The sequence below is a fragment of the Biomphalaria glabrata genome, chromosome 17, assembly GCF_947242115.1.
Source record: "Biomphalaria glabrata chromosome 17, xgBioGlab47.1, whole genome shotgun sequence".
Classification (NCBI taxonomy): domain Eukaryota; kingdom Metazoa; phylum Mollusca; class Gastropoda; family Planorbidae; genus Biomphalaria; species Biomphalaria glabrata.
In genome coordinates this window covers 27,723,767-27,747,703 of record NC_074727.1, presented here as the reverse complement: position 1 = coordinate 27,747,703, position 23,937 = coordinate 27,723,767, and the positions used below count along the sequence as shown (strand labels likewise).

The following is a 23,937-nucleotide window of genomic DNA, read 5'->3' as shown; positions in this document are numbered from 1 at the left end:
AAAAGTTAACTAAAAAATTAGAAACTTGTAGTTTAACTAAAAAAAAAATTAAGGCCAAAGTTTAACTAGAAAAAAAAATTAGTTAAAATCGTAGATTAATTATTTTTTTTTTTTTAGTTACTAACTAAAAAGTTTAACATTTGTACAACTTTTCAACATTTGGTCAGTGTTGAAACGCACATCCCTGTTTTCTGGTCATGTGATATCAACAACTTTATCCCCAAAAAATGATGCAGTTAACAACTATTTTGTCAGTCTGCATCTGAAGATGGTTAAGTAAGATGCTGGTAGAAGTTATGAGAGTCAATATCTGCTCTTGAAAGTAGCAGTATTATAATATGTTGTTGAACATTTTTTTTGCCAAAAGCTTATATGCAATATTATGAATGGGGTTGTTCCAATTTTTTTTTGAGTCACGTGGTGGTGTTTAATTTCTTTATAGTGGGAAGCTGATTATCGAGTTAGGTCAATATTTAGTGGTTTTGATCAATTCATTTGCGGCAAACAATAATTTATTAACTGCAGGAACATCAAGTATAACACCCTTTTTTTTTTTAGACTGAAACATTAGAGTAAGCCGAAACGTAGGTCCTATAATAGATTCTTAAATGGAATCCAAAATTCAATGTTTGCCTATAGTGTATTGTGTTCCTGCTTTTGCTATAAGTAGATATAGTTAAGACGCTCGCAAATAGTCACATAGTATAGGCCCAATGTTGAAGCGAATATTCTCTCCACTGTGAGTCTATTCTGAACTTTATATTTAGGCTAAGTGTTCAAAAGTGTTTCCAATCTTTAGGCCCATTTTATTAAGGTGTTATCGTCTCAAATAATTTTCTAGCAGCTGGTCTCACGGGTTAAAACAACACTGTACTATCTACATCTACATTTCTTTTTGGATTAGGTTTCATCTTTTAATTGAGATCCACTATCGTATCTGACCACCAATTTACTTTTTAGAGTCACCTCCACAGAGATTACGTTGGACAGGTCACGTCACAGATGAGAAAAGATTTTTCAACGGCAAAACCCAAAAGACAGGCGCCCCAAAGGCAGACCACAAGCACGGTGGTTGATGATGTAGAGGCAGATCTACAATAGCAAAAGAGTCCTGGTTTAAAGACGTAGAGGCATATCTACAACAGCCAAAGTCCTGGCTTAATGATGTAGAGGCAGATCTACAACAGCTGAAGAGTCCTGGCTAGATGATGTAGAGGCAGATCTAAAACAGCCAAAGTCCTGGCTTGAAGACGTAGAGGCATATCTACAACAGCCAAAGTCCTGGCTTGAAGACGTAGAGGCATATCTACAACAGCCAAAGTCCTGGCTTAATGATGTAGAGGCCGATCTACAACAGCCAAGTCCTGGCTTGATGATGTAGAGGCAGATCTACAACAGCCGAAGAGTCCTGGCTTGAAGACGTAGAGGCAGATCTACAACAGCCAAAGAGTCCTGGCTTGATGATGTAGAGGCAGATCTAAAACAGCCTAAGAGTCCTGGCTTGATGATGTAGAGGCAGATCTACAACTGCCAAAGTCCTGGCTTAATGATGTAGAGGCAGATCTAAAACAGCCAAAGAGTCCTGGCTTGATGATGTAGAGGCAAATCTACAATAGCCAAAGAGTCCTGGCTTGAATATGTAGAGGCAGATCTTCAACAGCCTAAGAGTCCTGGCTTGATGATGTAGAGGCAGATCTAAAACAGCCTAAGAGTCCTGGCTTGATGATGTAGAGGCAGATCTAAAACAGCCTAAGAGTCCTGGCTTGATGATGTAGAGGCAGATCTACAACAGCCTAAGAGTCCTGGCTTGATGATGTAGAGGCAGATCTAAAACAGCCTAAGAGTCCTGGCTTGATGATGTAGAGGCAGATCTAAAACAGCCTAAGAGTCCTGGCTTGATGATGTAGAGGCAGATCTACAACAGCCTAAGAGTCCTGGCTTGAAGACGTAAAGCACAGATCAGAATGGAGAGCTTGGGGCCCTCCATGGGCTGTAGTGCAACTGGGACAGATGGGGAAAAAATTACAATCACTTCATCAATGCAGTAGAGAAAGTAATTTTCCTTCTTGATGATAAATATAGGCATACAAAGAAGTGATAATAAGGATCTGGGCAGTCCTAATATGTACTGTCACTTTCATTGTACACCAGTACTCTTATCTTATCTTATATAATACAGACGTTACTTCAAAAAAGAAGATGATTACGTCCATTCTCTATAAAAAAAACACAAATAAAGGCCTTTAATATAAGATCATTAACATTGATGTCCAAAACTGGCTGTTTGAAATATATTTTGGAAAGAAAATCGTAACTTAATACAAACACCCTATTAATTTTTTTTTGTAAGAATCAAACAACTTGGATTATGAATCAAATAAATCAGCTCCAAAAACAGAGTAAATATTGCCGGGCTCATTAGCATAGACTTAGCCAACCAAAAAATATAGTCTTAACCCTACGAAGAGGTAAAGTCATCCTGGTAACATAGGAAAAAACAACAACATGACTTAGACATTCGAAATTATTTTTTCTTACATAAAAAGATTATAACTAAACTAAATGGAAGGAAATTGGTTCAGAATCATTGGAAAATGGACAAGCACATTATTGAGCACTCTAGTTTCATATTAAATATCAAAATAAAGATTTAATGACCACAAAAACAGAGTGTCCCAATTCATGTAATGTCCGTATCAAATTTAATAAACTACTCTAGCTATCTTCTTATTTTATATTTAATACAGATATTACTTCAAAAAAGAAGATGATTATGTCCTAAGTGTCATGCATTCAGTATTAACCATGGAACTATACTAGTATAGTTCCATGTATTAACCGATGATTTAAATTCTGCCAAGTCACTGGTTTTCCTGGCTAGCTCAGGCAACCCATTCCATGCTCTATAGCACTAGGGAAGAAGGAGTATTTGTACAAATTTGTCCTAGCATATGGAACGAGGAATTTTCCTTTGTGTCTTTCTGAGTATTTTATTAAATTTTGTTTTTGTATTTGAAGATTATGGTTCAGTGTTTTATGTATAATTGCTACTTTACTTTTGAGTCTTCTGTCGTGAAGGCTTTCTAAATTTAGAGATTTTACTAAAGGTGTTACTCTAGTTAAGTGTGAATATTTGTTTGTTATGAATCTCACTGCTCTATTTTGTGTCTGTTCCAGTTTCTTAATGTTTTCTTGAGTTGAGGGGTCCCAAACGGAGGATGCATATTCTATTATTGGCCTAACCAAGGTTAAATAACATTTTAGTTTTATGTTCTTGTTTGATTTATAGAAATTTCTTTTAATAAACCCTAATGCTTTATTTGATTTTTTTTATAGTTTCATCAATATGTGGATTCCATGACAGTTTTTCATTTATTATAACACCTAGGTATTTTGCATTTTTAGTCTGTGTTACTGGTTTGTCATGAATAAGATAAGTCGAATTAATTTGTTTTAGTTTTTTTGTTACTCTTAACAACTGACATTTTTCTGGGAGGAAAGACATGCTCGAATTTGATTCCCATTTCTGTAATTCATCTAATTCACTTTGTAAAATATATGTGTCTTGTGTTGTTTTTATTGTTCTATATAATATGCAATCGTCTGCAAATAATCTGACTTTTGTTCCTGAGGTAATGCAATTTGATAAATCATTTGTTAATTAAAAATAGTAGTGGACCTAAGACAGTTCCTTGCGGTACACCTGAGTTTACTGTTATCGGTGTTGATTTAGAGCCATTTATTATTACAGTTTGTTCTCTCCCTATCAGAAAATCTTTAATCCACTGATGCAATGGACCATTAATGCCGAAATATTTTAATTTTTTTAAGCAAACTATGGTGGTGAACTTTGTCAAAAGCCTTGGAAAAATCTAGTAAGATAGCATCTATTTGTTCATTATTATCTAAACCTTTTGAAAAGTCATCAATTAGTCCTATTAGTTGTGTTTCACATGATCTATATTTCCTAAAGCCATGTTTGTATGGGGTGAGGACATTATGTTTGTCTAAGTGGTTTATGATGTTCCTACATATTATGTGTTGTAGGATTTTACATGTGATGCTGGTAAGTGATACTGGTCAGATTTTTCTCCTTTTTTAAATAGGGGGGGGGGTGAAATTAGCTTCTTTCCAGTCCTTTGGTACTCTGCCCTGGTTAAGTGAAGCCTGAAAGAGTTTTTTGAACACTGGGGCTAGCTCATTGCTTAGTTCTTTGAGTAATCTAGCTGGAATACCATCAGGTCCAGAAGCTTTATTTGGTTTGGTGTTGGCTAATAGTTTTTGAATTCCATTTTCTTGTACTACTATATCTTCTATGTTGTCTACTTGGTTCAAATTCAGTAATATGTCTTTGTCTCCTGGGGCTGAGAATGCTGATGCAAAGTATTTGTTTAGGATGTTTGCTTTAGTTTCATTATCATTATGTATTATGTTATGTTCATCTTTTAATGGCGCTATGCCTGTTGTTTCCATTTTCTTAGACTTAATGTATGACCTTATTTTTTTGTTGTTATCTTTAGATATTACATTGTTTATGTATTCACTCTGCAGCTGTCTGCTTACTTTTTGAGTTAGGTGTTTAATTTTTATATACTTTTGTAAACTCTTTCTGCATTAGTTTCTTTAAATTTTCTATATAGGTTTTCCTTCTGTTTACAAAGCTTCTTTAGTCTATTATTAAACCAGCATTTATTTATTTTGTTTGATGTGTATTTAGTTGGTATATGATTTTCTATAATGCTTTTAAGATGGTTTTTAATGAAATTCCAGAGGTCATGGACTGGTTGGTTAATGTCTTTTTCTAATGAGAATGTTTGTTGAAAGTTTAATGCAGCTTGGTGTAGTTGTGTTAGATTACATTTATTCCAGAGTAAGATTTTTCTATTGGGTTTTGTATTGGCTACTGCTTTTATCTGACTGTGTATTTTTATGATCTCATGGTCTTATAGACCATGGATAATATCATAATCAACTACTAATCCAGGTCTGTTGGTTAAGAAGAGATATAATGTGTTGTTTAATCTAGTTGGCTTTTTAATGATTTGATCTAAACTTAGGTTGTGTAAAGTTTCTAGGAAAAGCTCAATTATGTCCTTAAGGTTTTGGTGTTTATCTATGGTTAGTGTTTTCCAATTTATATCAGGTAGGTTGAAATCACCCATAATCCAAAAAACTGCATTTTTATTTGTCTCTTTAAGTGTAGTAATCTGATAACATAGTTCCTGCATGTATTCTAAACTAGTATTTGGTGGTCTGTAAATGCTGCCTATTATTAGGGATGTTGAGGTGGTATTAATTTTACAAAATGTTGATTCTATATTTTTTGAGTTAGGTAAGGTAATTTCTTCTGCTATAAGAGTGCTTTTTATTGCTAAAAGAACTCCTCCATGATTATCAGCCCTATCTTTTCTAAAAATTTTATAATTACTATTGAAAATTTCTGCATTATAAATTTCAGGGTGTAGCCAAGTTTCTGTTCCTGCAATTATGTCTGGTTTCTCACATTCTAATAAAATTTCTAAGTCTGCTGTTTTGTTCTTAATGCTTTGAAAATTTATTACTAAGGTTTTAAGGTATTTTGGTATTACTTCTTTAGTAGGTTTGTTTAGTGAGGCTGTTGTATTAATTTTAGTAGATTTAGGTTTAACAGGAGTGGATCTGGCTAGTGGTTGGTGAGTTTGGTTTGGGATGGTGTTTAGGATGTTGTATGGGTTAGAAGTGTCTGCATCAAACAGTCCTGATGTAAACTAAGGTAACTTAAATGGTACACAGTGCCATGATGCGTCTTTGTTGCCTAAGGCATAATACACATGTGTATTCATATGGAGACATGATGCATGGTACCATTCATCGCAGGTGTCACATTGAATGGCTTTCTGTTTCATGGTGCATACGTTTTTGCAGATGTTGCATCTATCTTTAGATCTAGGCCCTGGATTTGACTCTACATCTCCTGCTATTAATATTAACAGTGATAGGTATTTATTTCTGCTGTGTCTGATTGAAAACTTCCATTTGTGATGGGTAATCTTCTTTAATGCTATGGATGTGTATGTTAGGTTATTTTTGAAGTTGCATTGATCTAAAGTGTGATGATTGATTATGACTGCTGTTTCCTTTTTAAGTTTAGTGTTGACTAGAGAGTTATCTGACCATATCAATTAAATATATTTGATTCTCATATACTTAATGCCTGGACCCAATAATGTTCATATCTAAATGTAATGTAATGAACCAAACGTTTAATGTTAATCGAATACAAATATGTATCTACTTCCCGGAATACTCTTCTTCCTGCTGGTATAACTCAGTGTATATCCGTTGGTCCTAAATGGGCACTTTTCTCCACCGTAGTCAAAATTCACTAGTGTTGCCCACAGCAGTGCTAATAATTTTACAAATTTCCATCAATATTGAATGTTAAAGGTTATTGTTGAGAACTATGACCAGCCAGAATAATAATGGACATGTACTTCAGCAGCCACTGACATGATTTTTTTAAATTATTTTTTTTCAAATAAATTCATACCCACATACAGTGGGTAATCCCTGACGTTTTCACATTGGTGAATGTAGAGAATGGACCGTCATAATAATTATAATGACATAAACCTAAATTTAAATGTTAATCCAATTGATTAATTCAGCAATAATGTTTTTAGTTAAGTTTCAACCAAAGGTTTATGTTTACCAGTGAGTCTAGTACATAGCTTTAGAGATTTAGATGACGCTAACTCTCTCAATCTTAATAGATCTAGAGATTTTGTTACACTTTGTAATACTAGTAATACCTCAGTAGACAGGAATTAGATACCGATATAACGCAGGTCTTGCATTTTCCGTTGGGCGCCACTTGTTAGGACACAAGACTCTTCGAAATAATAATTCATTCTCAGGTTATTACTCTATAAATACTTTAATATTACAACAAGTTATGTAAATACGAACATTTCATTTTTCTTCCTGTCAATTTCTCCCGGCTTCCCCTTTTACTCATCCCTTCCATTCATTACACAAATTCGCACCATTATTCATGCACACCGTGCTGCGCTACGACCGTAACAACTATAAACAATAGATAACTATATAGACTATAAACAATAGATAACTAAGTAATCTTATATTTTCATAGTTCAAATTATGGTCTTTCCCCTTTTTTTTATATAAATGCTTTTAAAAAGGGAATATGGTAAAAATTCACTTAGCTATGCCTTTCTTTCTCCCCCATGCTCTCAACTGGTCCAGTGATAGGATCACAGCATATTGAGAAAGCTAAAAGCACGAAATGGTGCTAAACAAAAACAATAGGTAAAAATATTTCTAATCGCACAGATTTATTGTTGTTGGTCTAGATCTATTACAGATGTAATGACATGACTGATCCAATCTAATTGATACAAGTACAACTTTGTAGAAGCTTTGTATTTTTTTTAAAAGTATTTTTTGATGTTTTCTTCTTGTTTTTTTTATTGATTTTTGTGTATGTTTGGTCAAAGAAATAATTTCAAATTGATCAGAGATGGGTGACGAATGGCTCTTCCTCTTGTTGTACTCGATGGCAGGTGGGGAGCACATGTGCCCCAGTGCCTACTTGCCCCAGATTTAAGTCTGGGCAAGAGACGCCACATAAACGATAAAAAGGAGGAGGCCACAAGAAGCTGTACTACCTGGCCATCATTTCTGGTGGTCAGGTGCACAGAAGAGGAGAAAAGCCTGACAAAGATGAGCCCTTTTCTCATCTACAAGGGACTTAAGTCAGTAATGGGAGAGCCTAAGAGTGTATTGAAGCTGCACAAGCCATCAGAACTTTTCGTAGAAGTCGATTGTAAGATACACTCTGATGGGCTTCTACAATGCAGAAGAATCTGTGATCTCCATGTGGAAGTCATGCCACACAAGAGTCTGAACACCAGCAGAGGTGTAATCAGCTCTAGAGACCTGATGGAATGTTTTAAGAAGGAAATAGTGGAGGGAATTGGCGCAGGGATGGTGAGGAGATCAAAACCACCACTATTATCCTCACATTCGGAACTAGGACACCGCCAGAGTATGTGAAGGCAGGATACCTACGAGTTCCAGTGAGGCCCTACATACCTAACCCCATGAGATGCTTCAAGTGCCAGGGTTATGGACACGGCGTGGCAGTCTGCAAGAGGAACACTGTGTGTGCCAGATGTGCTGGAGAGGGTCATGTGGACAAGAGCTGCACAGCCCAGTTCAAATGCCCAAACTGTCACGCTGACCACTCAGCCTACTCCAAGGACTGCTCTGTGTGGAAACAGGAGGTTGCCGTGCAGGAGTACAAGGCAAGAAATGGATGTACCTTCAGCCAGGCGAAATCGGCTGTATTAGCCCTACCTAAGGGCCAATTTGGCTTGAAAAAGACCTATACCCAGGCTGTGGTTAAGATAGGAAGATCCATAGCCACACAGACGGACACGTTGACCCCTCCTCCAACTCAGAAACTCAAAACACCTCCAAAGAGACAAGAAAGCCCTGTTATCATGCTAATGAACAGGTTCTCTGTACTCGCTGATGATAGCATGGAGACTGAACAGCATGTCAAAACCAACACTCTGGGAGAACCTGGAGACATTATGTCTGACACAGGTTCTCCTCAGAGAACCCAGCCAGACACCCCAACCTCTACTGAGTTAGAGGTTGACCAACTCCCTAAGGGGAGAAATCAACGCGGAGAGGATTCCCAAGGTGAGGGAGGAGGAAATAGCCGCCGCTCTAACCGGAGAGATCTCCCCTCTCTACAGAGAAGGAGGGTTGTCTTCCTCTCCTCCCAAACCCAAGACTAAAAATACTAAGGTCACTGGAATAAAGGGAAACCCCTCCGGGGGCCTCCAAAGGCCAAATAGCTCCAAGTAGGTCATTTAGAATAAGCCATGGATTCCAGAATTGTACAGTGGAATTGTAGAGGCCTCAAGGCCAGTTATGAGGAAATGCATCTACTGATGGACTCTGAGACTCCTGTAGCTGTTTGCTTACAGGAAACATTTCTGAAAGATAGCATCAGTTTCTGAAGCTACAGTTTTTACAGCAAGAATGTTGAGGATGCAGAGAGAGCATAATGTGGAGTCTGTATCCTTGTGAAGGGCAGCATCCCCCATGAGAGGGTAGAACTACAGACACTACACTTCCTCTTCATTCAAACCCAAGACTAAAAAGAACCAAGGTCACTGGAATAAAGGGAAACCCCTCCCAGGGCCTCCCAATGCCTAATAGCTCCAAGTAGGTTACTTAGAATAAGTCATGGATTCCAAGATTGTGCAGTGGAACTGTAGAGGCCTCAAGGCCAATTATGAGGAAATGCAGCTACTGAAGGACTCTGGTGAGACTCCTGTAGCTGTCTGCTTACAGGAAACATTTCTGAAAGATAGCATCAGTTTCCAAAGCTACAGCACTTACAGCAGGGCTGTTGAGGATGCAGAGAGAGCATCAGGTGGAATGTATATCTTTGTGAAGGACACCATCCCCCATGAGAGGGTAGAGCTACAGACCACACTACAGGCCATAGCAGCTAGGATAACACTTCACAAGGTTATCACTTTGCTGCAGCCTGTATATACCTCCAGGCGCTCCATTAAACCCAACAGACATAGAGAACCTCATAAAACAACTCCCTCTGCCCTATATAATTTTTGGGGATTTCAATGCCCATAACACTATGTGGGGATCCAACAATACTGACACAAGAGGCCGTATACTGGAGGATATCTTCCTCCAACATGATTTATGCATACTTAAAGATGCATCACCGACCTATTTGCACCCAGGAACTGGATCTCTCACTTGCATTGACTTGCATTGACTCACCGTATGTGTCCCCAGACTTCTTAACAATTTTAAATAGTCAGTAAGCAATGACCTACGAGGAAATAATCACTTTCCAATCAACATTGCTAACAATCTCCCCTCATTGGGACGACCTCAGCGGTGGAAGCTGAATAAAGCCGGTTGGGAACAATTCTAAAAAAAATACTCAGAGGATATCACAGAAAATATCCTCGATGTACAGAACCCAGCTGATACCTTTGCTAGCAAGCTACTTGATATTGACCGGAAAGTTATCCCCCTAACCTCCGCACACCCAAAACAGCCTAGCAAACCATGGTTTGATACAGCTTACAAAATCCATTATCAGTTCCTCAAGCATCTTCCCAAACCCTCATTGGCGACCCTGCTAAAAATCTATAACTGTGTGTGGCGAACAGGCGCTTTCCCAAACAGCTGGAGGAAAGCCACAGTTATACCGCTACCCAAACTGGGAAGAGATGGATCTGACTCAGCTAACTATCGCCCAATAGCACTAACAAGCTGCATCTGCAAAACCATGGAAAGGATGATAAACAATAGGCTGGTCTGGTACCTTGAGAGAAATAAAATCATCTCCAACTACCAGTGCGGATTCCGGCAGGGGCGGACAACAACTGACCACCTGGTAAGGCTGGAAGCATTCATAAGAAATGCATTCCTTAGACGAGAACATCTAGTAGCTGTATTTTTCGACATAGAAAAGGCCTACGATACAATCTGGAAACATGGCATTCTACGTGACCTGAAGCTTATTGGGCTTAAGGGACACCTTCCCTGCTTTGTAAGGGAACTCCTAAAGGACCGGAAATTTCAAGTTCGAGTGAGCAACTCCGCTTCTGACACCTATGACTAGGAAATGGGTGTACCCCAGGGCAGCATTCTCTCGGTAACTCAATTTAACATTAAAATAAACAGCATTTTAAAAGCTCTGTCCACCGGCATAGAGAAAAACCCTGTATGTTGAATACTTTAGAAAGAAAATTACAATTATGTTTAAATAAAATTCAAAATTGGGCTAACAATAATGGTTTTAAATTTTCAGACTCCAAAACAGTTAGCATGCATTTTTGTAATATAAGGGGAATCCACCCAGACCCTGGACTATTTTTACACATGTTGTGAAAACTACAAAATTTTTAGGCCTCACCCTAGATTCCAAATTTAATTTTCTCCCCCACAATAAGGAACTTAAGAAGAAATGCCAAAAGTCATTAAACATACTCAGAGTACTCAGCAGTATGGACTGGGGGGCTGACAAAGATACCTTTCTGCTGCTATATCTGAGTCTAATCCTATCCATAATATATGGAGCAGCTAGGAAATCTTATCTAAAAATACTGGAGCCTATACAAAATGCTGCCCTGCGTCTCTGTCTCGGCGCGTTTCGTACATCACCAATCCCAAGTCTCCGTGTGGAGGCTGGAGAACTCCCCATGGACATAAGAATGAAAAAGCCTGCAATGTAGTATATAGTCAAGCTAAAATCCAACTCCACGAACCCTGCTTTCGACTCCATATTTAACCCTACAGATGTAGAACTATACAATTGAAGGCCTAACGTCATACAGCCATTGGGCCTTCGAATAAGAGAATCCATCCAAACTTTAATCCCACCCGTTGACCAAATTTCTAAAATAGAAATCCCATAGAACCCTCCTTGGTTGATGAGAAAACCCAAATAAAATTTATCCCTCCTTATTTTTAAAAAAAGTAAATACAGACCCAAGCATACTACAAGTCCACTTTAGGGAACTGCAGCAGAGCTACTGAGAGTGTGGCACCATTTACACTGAGGGATTCAAAATGGATGTAAAGGTCGCGTGTGCGGGCTGCTCCTTTCAGAACAAAACAATCACCATCGCCGAAGTACATCGCTTGCACCCGTCAAAACATCCGACAGGAGGAAATGTATCATATGCTCTGACTCCAAATCTGCATTGCAAGCTTTGGGGCGAATGAAGACTGACATTCCATTGTTACATAAGAGCCTAAAGCTGTTGGACCAAATAACAGCTGACCATAGGGATATCACCTTCATCTGGATCTACTCCCATGTGGGCATAGAGGGAAACAAAACGGCAGACAGAGAAGCAATGAGAGCCCTAATTCAAGCGGTGTCAGGAACCCAAATTCCCTGCGACAGAGTGTTGCCTCTGCCACCTATCGAGAGTGGCAGGATCAGTGGGAGGCAGAGACCCATAACAAACTCAGACAGATTGTGGCGGATGTCAGGTGGCAGCCCACATCTAAGTGTCTGACAAGGCGTGGAAGCACGACCATGTCCAGACTCAAGATTGGCCACACCTACATCACTCACTCCTCTGTGCTGAAGAAGAGGAGTTCCCACTTTGTGAGTACTGTGACTCTCATCTCACCGTGGAACATATCCTCATTGATTGCCCCAGATACCAGGATATTAAGGGAGAAATTTTTTAGAGTGCACAACTTAAAAACACTATTTGACAATGTTGACCATGGGTTTGTACGGAAGGTGGGTTTGTCTATGAAGAGTTGATTTGTGAAATTGTGTACATATTATATTTACAGAATATTTTTACTAAATTATTAAATTTTCACTACCTTTACTATTTTAACTGAATAGACCTTGTTTCTAATAACTTAACTAAATAAAATTTAGCCCTTGTGGGAGAGTCACCTTTTAGGGATTATGGGCACAACATGGCCTAAAGTTTACCGATGTGCCAACAAAACCTCAAAACTCAAACCCGAGATGGGTGTGGGAGAAACAATGTGTTCAAACATTTGATCAGACAGACAGAGTGAGTTGATGGATATAAACTTTGTAGAAAGAAGAATATTTACAAAATTCACAACTTGACTTACACTGCATTTTCCTATTGATTTCAAACTTGCCCATGAAGAAATTAGTGGTGAAAAAGTTGCTTGTGGCCACTGCTTGCTGTCTTGGCATGATGCTACTGCCTGGGCTTTTTTTCAACCCAGAAAAACTTAACTGTGAGTATATAAACTGAGACTCCATTATCATGGTCTTTCTTAGTGCTTTTATTTAGACTATTTTCTTCCCATGAATATTGTCTGTCCTATGTCTCCCTGTAATATACTTTTAGTTTAAATCTACAACATTCTTTAGGTATGTCTAGATGTCAGACATTGACTAGTTTCTGAACCATATATTATGTCACATGACACTAGTTCATGACTAATTGACTAGTTTCTGATACTATGTCACATTAGACTAGACTGATTGATTCTGATGCTATGTCATATTACACCAGTTCATGACTGATTGATTCTGATGCTATGTCACATTACACTAGTTCATGACTGATTGATTCTGATGCTATGTCACATGACACTAGTTCATGACTTATTGATTCTGATGCTATGTCACATTACACTAGTTTATGACTGATTGATTCTGATGCTATGTCACATTACACTAGTTCATGACTGATTGATTCTGATGCTATGTCACATTACACTAGTTCATGACTGATTGATTCTGATGCTATGTCACATTACACTAGTTCATGACTGATTGATTCTGATGCTAAGTCACATTACACTAGTTCATGACTGATTGATTCTGATGCTATGTCACATTACACTAGTTCATGACTGATTGATTCTGATGCTAAGTCACATTACACTAGTTCATGACTGATTGATTCTGATGCTATGTCACATTACACTAGTTCATGACTGATTGATTCTGATGCTAAGTCACATTACACTAGTTCATGACTGATTGATTCTGATACTGTCACATTACACCAGTTCATGACTGATATATTTGGATGCTGTCACATTACACTAGTTCATGACTGATTGTTCTGATGCTATGTCATATTACTATGCTATGTCACATTACAGTAGCTCATGACTGATTGATTCTGACGCTATAATTTTTTGTCCCTCAGCTCCAGACTTTTACTCTTGGAGTTTTGCCTATAAAGTTCTCTTCATCTTAGGAGCAATGACTATAGCTAAACAGAAGTATTACTTTGCTTGGAAACTAGGTTATGTATTCAGTGCATTGGTAATAAAACATTTCTGATTCCATAGCATTTTAGTATTCATTCAATTTTTTCCAGAAAAAAAAAGACATTAAGCTAATTATAGAACTATTATTTAAGTTATTTTAGACTATTGATATTAGCAGAGTAATATACATATTGGTATTATAGATGTGTTTATGGGTGTTATATAATAGTTAGAATTGAACACTTATTAGTTGGCATATTAAACTACTCTACACAATTGTATTGACTTTCAGCTGATGCTGTGAACAATGCTGCAGGGTTTGGGTTCAGTGGCTATGACCAGCATGGTTCACCCCAGTGGGACCTGACAGATAATGTGGATATCTGGGGAGTAGAGGTAAAACAAGCATGCCGCTCTATTGAGTTCAGACAGTAACACTGGGGAGTAGAGGTAAAACAAGCATGCCGCTCTATTGAGTTCAGACAGTAACACTGGGGAGTAGAGGTAAAACAAGCATGCCGCTCTATTGAGTTCAGACAGTAACACTGGGATGGAAAGTTTCCCAAAATTTCACCTGATCCAATTTTTCGGACTTTTAAAAAAATCTGGTTTTATTATTTTTTCCATTTTTAGAAAAATTCAAATTAAGACTAGCTTTGTTTTGTACATCCGATATCGTTCTATTTACGCATAGATCTAGTTCTAATTTTAAACCATCTCCTTTTCCCTAAAGAATCTAAGTCTTAAAGTCTTTGATCTAGATCTTCAGTGTTTTGAATCATTCTAGATAGATCTAGATAAGATGTCTGGATCTAAATACTTTCTTTTGAATACTCTTGATTTAGAATCTAGATCTTAGACCTTGATTGGTTGCCTGGATGTGGGGTGTGCCCGGCTCTGGAAGCCTATGGCTTATCAGTATCATGCCTTAGTATGGCACTTTCCCTTTGCACATCTTGAACTAGCTAAGATCTAGACTATAAAAGTAAAGTTCCCCTTTCAGACCTTGTGGTCTGTAGGGCAGATGATGAGGGGTCATCTGTTTCTGTGGCCTATGTTTAACAAGATCTAGACTATAGATCTAGATTATTGTCTAAATCTAGATTAGAAGAATTAGTGAAACTAAAAGCTAAGTCTAAATCAAGATGGCTATCTTATGCTGAGAAATATTGAGTAGATAGAGATTGATAGATTAGATCTCTCTAACAACTCTAGATGTAGATAAAATTTCATTCACAATGGAGGATTATGAAAACATTTAATGATCACAAATCTCCTAAACAAATGTACAGATTAGCACCTTGACTTAGATTAGATTAGTAGATAATGGACTTAAAATCTAGATTTTCTAGATGTATATCTAATCTAAACTAATAGAGAGCAATATATTGAAAGAAAAAACATTGCTAGTTAGTCCACTCTTTTTTTTGTTGTCAGTCATTGATCTAGAAATGCCCTTTATATAGAGATAACCTCCACAAAGCATGTTCTATAGAGATCTCTTCATCTCTCCACAAACCATGTTCTATAGAGATCTCATCTCTCAACAAACCATGTTCTATAAAGATCTCATCTCTCCACAAACCACGTTCTATAGAGATCTCTTCATCTCTACACAAACCATGTTCTATAGAGATCTCTTCATCTCTACACAAACCATGTTCTATAGAGATCTCTTCATCTCTCCACAAACCATGTTCTATAGAGATCTCTTCATCTCTACACAAACCATGTTCTATAGAGATTTCTTCATCTCTACACAAACCATGTTCTATAGAGATCTCTTCACAAACTATGTTCTATAGAGATCTAATCATCTCTCCACAAACCATGTTCTATAGAGATATTTTCATCTCTCCACAAACCATGTTCTATAGAGATCTCTTCACAAACCATGTTCTATAGAGATCTCTTCACAAACCATGTTCTATAGAGATCTCTTCACAAACCATGTTCTATAGAGTTCTCTCCACAAACCATGTTCTATAGAGATCTTTTCATCTCTCCACAAACCATGTTCTATAGAGATCTCTTCACATACCATGTTCTATAGAGATCTCTTCACAAACCATGTTCTATAGAGATCTCCTCATCTCTACACAAACCATGTTCTATAGAGATCTCCTCATCTCTCCACAAACCATGCTCTATAAAGATCTCTTCATCTCTACACAAACCATGTTCTATAGAGATCTCATCATCTCTCCACAATTCATACTCTATAAAGATCTCTTCATCTCTACACAAACCATGTTCTATAAAGATCTCTTCATCTCTTCACAAACCATGTTCTATAGAGATCTCCTCATCTCTCCACAAACCATGTTCTATAGAGATCTCCTCATCTCTCCACAAACCATGTTCTATAGAGATCTCCTCATCTCTCCAAAAACCATGTTCTATAGAGATCTCTTCATCTCTTCACAAACCATGTTCTATAGAGATAAGTTTTACCCATCTTTTAATGGTGCTATGCCTGTTGTTTCCATTTTCTTAGACTTAATGTATGACCATAGGTTTTTGTTGTTATCCTTAGATATTACATTGTTTATGTATTCAGTCTGCAGCTGTCTGCTTACTTTTTGGGTTAGGTGTATTCAGAGAAACTGCACTGCGTTCTTGTAATTGTCTAGTATGCAGTCACATCACGTTGGAATAGACTTCACTAAAGGTAGAATATACATAGATAGAAAAAAATTATCTAATTAGAAGTGTAACAAAGAAAAACAGAAAGAAAAAGACACAAATGTTTGTTTCAACAAGTTTTCCTTTTATTTCTATAGTACATTCAGATGGTCTCGTTATAATATGGCTGCCTTACCAATACTTTCCAACATCAAGAGTGAAATGATTACCCATGGGACAATGTACCTAGGGAGATACAATCTTAATGCCGCTAAACATACTTTGCATCTGAAGATGTTTCATTAGTGTGATAGTTATGACTCAAAACCTTTTCTTAAATTTAGAGCTACAATGATAATTTGTTCACCTGGCTAGAAGATGTTATCTCATACAAATGTGCTACATCAATTTGAAGAGTATGTTATCTCAAACACATTTATGTTACAAGTATCTTACAAATGTAGTTTAAAATTATATCCCATAATTTTAGTGCCTTAAATATGATATCTAATTATTCTAATTGCTAAAAAATCTACCCAGAATTCCAGAACTTAGAAGAATTTCTTCTCAGTATATTCCGGATGAAAAAGTGAAAAGAAATGGATCAGATGATTTGATTTCTATAAACAAATCTATTCCAGGATGAAAAAGTGAAAAGAAATGGATCAGATGATTTGATTTCATTTCTATAAACAAAATCTATTCCAGGATTATGAAGTCTAAAAAAATATCTCAGAATTGTTGTATTTACAAGAGGCTATTCCAAATTTTAATTTCTAAAAGGATCTTTTCCTAGGCCTATAGTATACTGTAGTGTATCGAAGGCTATTCCTATATTGTAGTGTACACTTGACAATTTCTGGAGAATGACTTCCATCTATACTAAAAGTATTACTTTAACAGAAATCTCTATCACAATTGTTAAAATCTTAAAAGACTATCACAAAATTGTTTGGTGTGAAAATCTATCCCTGCACTATTCAGAATAAAACTATCCCAGGATTTAGTGTAAAGATATCTAGATCAGAATTGTAAATATTACAAGAAATATTAAGTCATATATGATTATGACTTCTGAAATAGGCCCCTACTCTAATCTAATCCCAAGAAGGTTAGGTTTGAACTAGCTCTCAATTCTAATGGCCTACTCTAAGTGAAGTTAGGATGTTAACTAAATACAACTAGTCAACAAACAAAAGTGTGGGGCTAGAGAGATTGTCCTGAGGTAGACAAGAACAGACAGAAATGTAGTCACAAATATTCTAAACCACAAAATCATTGTAGTCAATGAGAATACATATCATCTAGTCAAAATGTACTCTCTGATATCTGTAAATACATTCTCTCTAGCTACACATACCATGTTCATTGGAAGTGTATTTCATTCAACAGACACCTACTTCACAGTACATTTACAGTAAGTAGGAGAGGCTCAAAGTTGGTAGCTTTTATGGACTTTCAGCAGGAAGGAAAGGCTCAAAGTTGTTAACTTTATCCAACTAGCAAGAAAGAAAGGCTCTAAGTTGTTAACTTTATCCAACTAGCAAGAAAAGCAAGAAAGAAAGGCTCAAAGTTGTTAACTTTATCCAACTAGCAAGAAAGAAAGGCTCAAAGTTGTTAACTTTATCCAACTAGCAAGAAAGAAAGGCTCAAAGTTGTTAACTTTATCCAACTAGCAAGAAAGAAAGGCTCAAAGTTGTTAACTTTATCCAACTAGCAAGAAAGAAAGGCTCAAAGTTGTTAACTTTATCCAACTAGCAAGAAAGAAAGGCTCAAAGTTGTTAACTTTATCCAACTAGCAAGAAAGAAAGGCTCAAAGTTGTTAACTTTATCCAACTAGCAAGAAAGAAAGGCTCAAAGTTGTTAACTTTATCCAACTAGCAAGAAAGAAAGGCTCAAAGTTGTTAACTTTATCCAACTAGCAAGAAAGAAAGGCTCAAAGTTGTTAACTTTATCCAACTAGCAAGAAAGAAAGGCTCAAAGTTGTTAACTTTATCCAACTAGCAAGAAAGAAAGGCTCAAAGTTGGTAGATGTTGTATGACATCATGACACTTGACATTTACAGTCTCAAGAATATTTCCATAGTTAGTGGTTTATCTGACTAACTAAAAGCAAGGATTGACTCTGATTTCTGGTTAGAAAAGTCAGTAACATAAAGAGGGGTGACAGTTATTAAAAAATAATCTTGAAAAATAATATTTTGAAAAAATACTAAAAATTTAAGGTCTAATACTAGTAAATGTAGTCAGGATAAAACAATATGTCTAGTAAAAAACAATATATACTTTTAATACCTTTAGAACAGGGGTTCTTAACCTGATGGTCATTTGCAAGGGGTCTCCTAAGGCCATCGAAAATATGATTTTTTTGTCTATTCTAACATGTAAAACTTGACATTGTACAAAGTTTTTCCATTGAAAGTTTCAATTTTATTTTGATCATTTGAAGATAGATAATGCAGACGAATGGATTAGAATGATTTCAAACATTTCTATTGTTGCAGCATAACTATTTGAACAATTTAAATTAATGTAAATTAATGCATAACGTGACACAATTTTGGAATCATATAACATCCAGATATAATTGAAAAGCAATTTCATTTATAATTAATAATACGTTATCATTTAATAGTCCATATTATTGGATCTTGATCAAAATAACATTGAGAAAATAAAATATAAAGACAATATTTTACTGTATTATTTTACTTCAATAGTTTACGCAGGAATTCAAAACCCCAATGTGTCATTTGTAAAATAGTTCTAAGCAGAATCTATGAAACCAAAAAAACTTTAAAGCTGACAAATATACCTTGAGTTTTAGAAGTAAAGTTTAGTTATATCAAAGATGGCTATTTGAAAAAAAAAAACAGTTTCTCTTTCTCTTGAAATGATCAGCAGGTAAAATGTATCAGAGAAAGTTTAAAATTTCTTAGAAATATTAGTGGTGTCTGCTCAGCTATTGCTCCAAGTTTGCTAGTCTGTTGGTCTGGATTTCAACCTTTGGTCAAGAATGAGTCACCAAAAGTCATGGGAACTCACCGACAAATATTAGTGATGAAGGCACTGCCACGATTACAAGAGGCAATAAAAAGTGTCACCGCAAGGATCAAATGCAACATGCCTCGATTTGTTTGAAAAAATCCAATCCTTCCAAATAAAACTTTAGATTGGCAAATAAAATTGGACGAAACACCTGCTCTCTATGAGGAAAATGACATTCAGCCTGACAGACAGATAAAATTATAATTTCTGTTAAAGAAATACTTGTGGACAAATATCACCATACATTCCAAATCTACTTGACTTCACATTTGCCTGAAGTTTATTTAAAGTCAAAGTTGATGTTACAGAGACTTAAAAAAAACCTCAGCATTTTATTCTCAATTGCGATGCAGCGAGAAAAGATTTCAATGTCAGTCACACAAACTTGAGTTAAGTATTTGCAGTCATATCCCAATTGTCTGAATTGTGCCTTTTCAAAATCCATGTCCAATAAAATATTTTTGTGAAATGAGTTTTCCTGACCTAGTGAATCAGAAACAAGATCAGACTGTCGAAATTATACTGTGGTAATGTTCCGCCATGATTTTTAAATTGTCACTTAAGTTAGCAACATGAATATGGCGAATGAGAAATAGATAAGAAAATGCAATTCAAAGATACATCAAACGTTTGCAATACATCTCAGATATTTACATTAGGATTATGATTTCTTATGCTTATGACTGAAAATTAATTCTAAGGTTGGGGTCGCTGCATAGTGAAGAATTGTAAAAAGAGGTTGCCGAGCCAAAAAGATTGAGAACCACTGCTTTTGAATTTAAAAAAAAAGCTTTAAAAATACTCATTGTAAAAACATTCTATAAAAAATAATTAAAAAGCAAAACACATACAAAAAAAAAAGTCACCACGCTCTCGTTTACAATAAGACATGATGAGTTCTTCTTATAGGAAAGTTTAAAAAAAAACTGTTGCTAGCATCCCAACACATTCTACCACTTTTAGGACTCAGTAAAAAAAGACGCACACTTCTGCGGTAGGCTAATGGGTTAAGTAGTTAGAAAGGGTTCAGAGTTGGTATGTCTATGTAATACTAACACAATCAGAAATGACCAGTTTGAAGGAATGGTTTGAAGTGGTGAAGATGAAGGAAAGGTTGATAGTTCCTATAGTTCTTGACAACAGACAAATGTGTTAACAAAATGTGGTTTAAAATAATCTAACACACAGACATATACATAGTATTGGTCAATCACAGGTAAATTAATATGAACCAAATACCCTACACACATATTCAAACACATTTAAAGTATCAATCTTGTTTAATTGGATCCTGAGGCAAATTGGAGTCACTGTTTTCTTTAGCAGTACCAGTCTGGAGCTGACTTTGGTCAGCAGTCTGGAGCTGACCTCTGTTGAAGACAGTTGGATTGGGTCTTGACCTTGAACTAGTCATGACGTAAAAGCACAAGTAGCTAGCAAGGGTTAGAACATGGTAGAAAAAATAGATGGACCTGCGGACAAAGAGAAGATATGAGAGGAACATCTACCAGACATGCACTCAATGAGTCAAACTAGTTCAATCCTAAATAAAGACAAACAAAGACTTAATCAGACATTCAAGGGGCTTAGAGTGTCTCAGAAATACAACTTAATGTATACAATTCCAATAAAGACACTGAATACCCAGAAAAATTTCTAAAAAAAAACCACACAGAAAAATTCATAACTTTTTACATCTAACTGTATTTTTACATTTAAACTCTTTGTAGCTTACCTCTGTATGTTTTTAATGTAGTCTATATTTAAACTGTTTGTAGCATATCACTGTATGTTTGTAGTCTATATTTAAACTGTTTGTAGCATATCACTGTGTTTGTAGTCTATATTTAAACTATTTGTAGCTTAGCACTGTATGTTTGAAGTCTATATTTAAACTGTTTGTAGCTTAACACTGTATGTTAGTTATGTTGTCTACATATTCACAGTTTGGCTTGAGCATACATATTATGTGCATTAATTGAAATGAATGTTTCACTGACTTACTTGTACATAGTGAGACACAAATATTTCACTGACTTACTTGTACATATTGATACATGAATAAAACTCTAGTATTAAGAATGGGAAACAGATATAACTGTTGGCCAAACGTGTAGCAATGAAAGTGATGCAGTCATAAATCAAACGGGAGTAGACTGAACGTTGGAACCAAGGTCGAATGTTTCGTCGGACCTGGAGAGAACAGAAATGGAAATATCAGTTTTTTAAATAAAATCAATGAATGACAAAAAAAGGGACCAAAATAAAATGTGAGGTATGAAAAGGTTGTGTGTGTGTGTGTGTGTGTGTTTGGTAGGTGTGTGAGATAGTGCATAAGGTAGATGTGTTAAGTGTCAGTTATTTTTGGTGTAAAGATTATTTGAGTTTGGGTTTTTGGCACATTGGCACAATTTAGGCCATGTCGTGCCAGTAACCCTTCAAGGATTACTCTCCTTTACAAGAGCTAAATTCCATACAGTTAAATCATTAAAAACAAGGCCTATTCACAGTTAAAATAGTAAAGGTAGTAAAAATTTAATAATTAGTAAAAATCTTAAGTAAATATTATAAGGTCACAATTTCACAAATCAGATCTTCATAGTCAACCCCACCTCCCGGACAAAGCCCAGTATCTTCCCTGGGTCGACATTGTCAAATAGTGTTTTTAAGTTGTGCGTTCTAAAATATTTTTCCCCAACATCCTGGTATCTGGGGCAATCAATGAGGATATGATCCACCGTGAGGCGAGAGTTTGAGTTTTGGTACATCGGCACAATTTAGGCCATGTCGTGCCCGTAATCCTTTAAGGATCACTCTCCCTTTACATAACAAGGGCTAAATTCTATACAGTTAAATCATTAAAAACAAGGTTTGTTCACAGTGAAAATAGTAAAGGTAGTAAAAATTTAATAATTTTGTAAAAATCGCAGACAACCCCACTTCCCGGACAAAGCCCAGTACCTTCCCAGGATCGACACTGTCGAAGTGTTTTTAAGTTAGTGGCTCTAAAATATTTCTCCCTGACATCCTGGTATCTGGGTCAATCAATGAGGATATGTTCCACGGTGAGATGAGAGTCACAGTACTCACAAAGTGGGAACTCCTCTATCTTCAGCACAAAAGAGTGCGTGATGTAGGTGTGGCCAATCCTAAGTCTGGACATGGTCATGCTACCACGCCTTGTCAGACCCTTAGATGTGGGCCGCCACCTGACATCAGCCACAATCTGCCTGAGTTTATTGTGAGTCTCAGCCTCCCATCGGTCCTGCCACTCTTGATAGGTGGCAGAGGCAATACTTTGTCTCAGGTCCGAGCAGGGAATTTGGGTTCCTGACACCGCATGATTTATGGCTCTCTTTGCTTCTCTGTCTGCGGCTTCATTTCCCTCAATGCCCACATGGGAGGGGACCCAGATGAAGGTGACATCCCTATGGTCGGCTGTTATTTGGTCCAACAGCTTCAGGCTCTTATGTACCAATGGAATGTCAGTCTTCATCCGCCCCAAAGCTTGCAATGCAGATTTGGAGTCGGAGCAGATTATAAATTTCCTCCTTTCTGATGCTTTGACATAAGTGCAAGCGATATTGCATGCAATTCAGCCGTAAAGATGGAGCATCCATCGGAGAGTCTACGGGAGATTGTTTTGTTCCGAAAGGAGCAGGCACACGCAACCTTTCCATTCATTTTGGATCCATCTGTGTAGATGGTGCCGGTATCTGGAAATTTAGGCACCGGATAATTAGGCACCGGAAATTTAGGCACACGGAAATTTAGGCACCCGGATAATTAGGCACCCGGAAATTTAGGCACCGGATAATTAGGCGCTTTTTGACAAGGCGGAAAATTAGGCACCGGATAATTAGGCACTCTTTAATTAGGGACCTTAATTTTGAAAGTAGTTTTAAAATGTTAACGTATATGTTATCCTTAGGCTATGGGCTATTGGTGACGTTATCAAAAAAATAGCAACCATAACGATTCTAACTGAATTTTTATGATATAAAAGAAAAACTGACAAAACGAGGAAAACAAATGACAATCGTGAGAATGTGTGGAAAAAATGACTCCGTATTAATAGTCATTATAAAATATAGACCTCACAGGATTCAGGGAAGGGGAGGTAGAGTTGATTCTCTTCTCATTGCTTCCTGACCTTAGCCCTTCCCCCTCTACGCACTCCCACTAAAGGAGAGGATTTGTGGCGGGTAGATGTTGAACTAGGTCGTGAAAATGACGCAATGAGTCTCAAGGCTACACACTGGAGTACAGGGCAGGGTACAGCATTGAACATAACTGCTAAAATGGAAGTCTGGAGAAAATTGTCTTCTTATAGTGGGAATGGAAATGAGCAGGGTGGATTTGCGCGCGTTACTTATAGGAATTAAATATGTTGATAAACTAAAGTAGTATACATATTTTATAATAGCATTAATATCTATTATCAACACTCCTTCTTTTATATTGTTAATGGGT

At 36.7% G+C, this 23,937-nt stretch overlaps 2 protein-coding genes across 7 annotated transcripts in view; one reads left to right on the top strand and one right to left on the bottom strand.

Moving 5' to 3' along the window:
- Nucleotides 1-6,751: 6,751 nt before the first annotated feature.
- Nucleotides 6,752-15,303, top strand: LOC129923577 (lysophospholipid acyltransferase 1-like). Its single transcript, XM_056015101.1, has 4 exons — nucleotides 6,752-7,308; nucleotides 12,708-12,801; nucleotides 13,728-13,826; nucleotides 14,084-15,303. Exons 2-4 carry the CDS (start codon nucleotides 12,756-12,758, stop codon nucleotides 14,224-14,226), a joined length of 288 nt encoding a protein of 95 aa, XP_055871076.1. The 5' UTR covers nucleotides 6,752-7,308; nucleotides 12,708-12,755; the 3' UTR covers nucleotides 14,227-15,303.
- Nucleotides 15,304-16,540: 1,237 nt separating this feature from the next.
- LOC106074044 (lysophospholipid acyltransferase 2-like) overlaps nucleotides 16,541-23,937 on the bottom strand; it is a 62,056-nt gene continuing 54,659 nt past the window's right edge. For all 6 annotated transcript variants that reach the window (XM_056015096.1, XM_056015099.1, XM_056015095.1 and 3 more), the window contains 2 exons: nucleotides 21,506-21,657; nucleotides 16,541-20,936 (listed from right to left, as the gene is read on the bottom strand). In XM_056015096.1, the coding sequence (XP_055871071.1) occupies nucleotides 20,735-20,936; nucleotides 21,506-21,657 (354 nt within the window). In that variant the 3' untranslated portion in view covers nucleotides 16,541-20,734. The remainder of the gene's footprint in view (nucleotides 20,937-21,505; nucleotides 21,658-23,937) is intronic.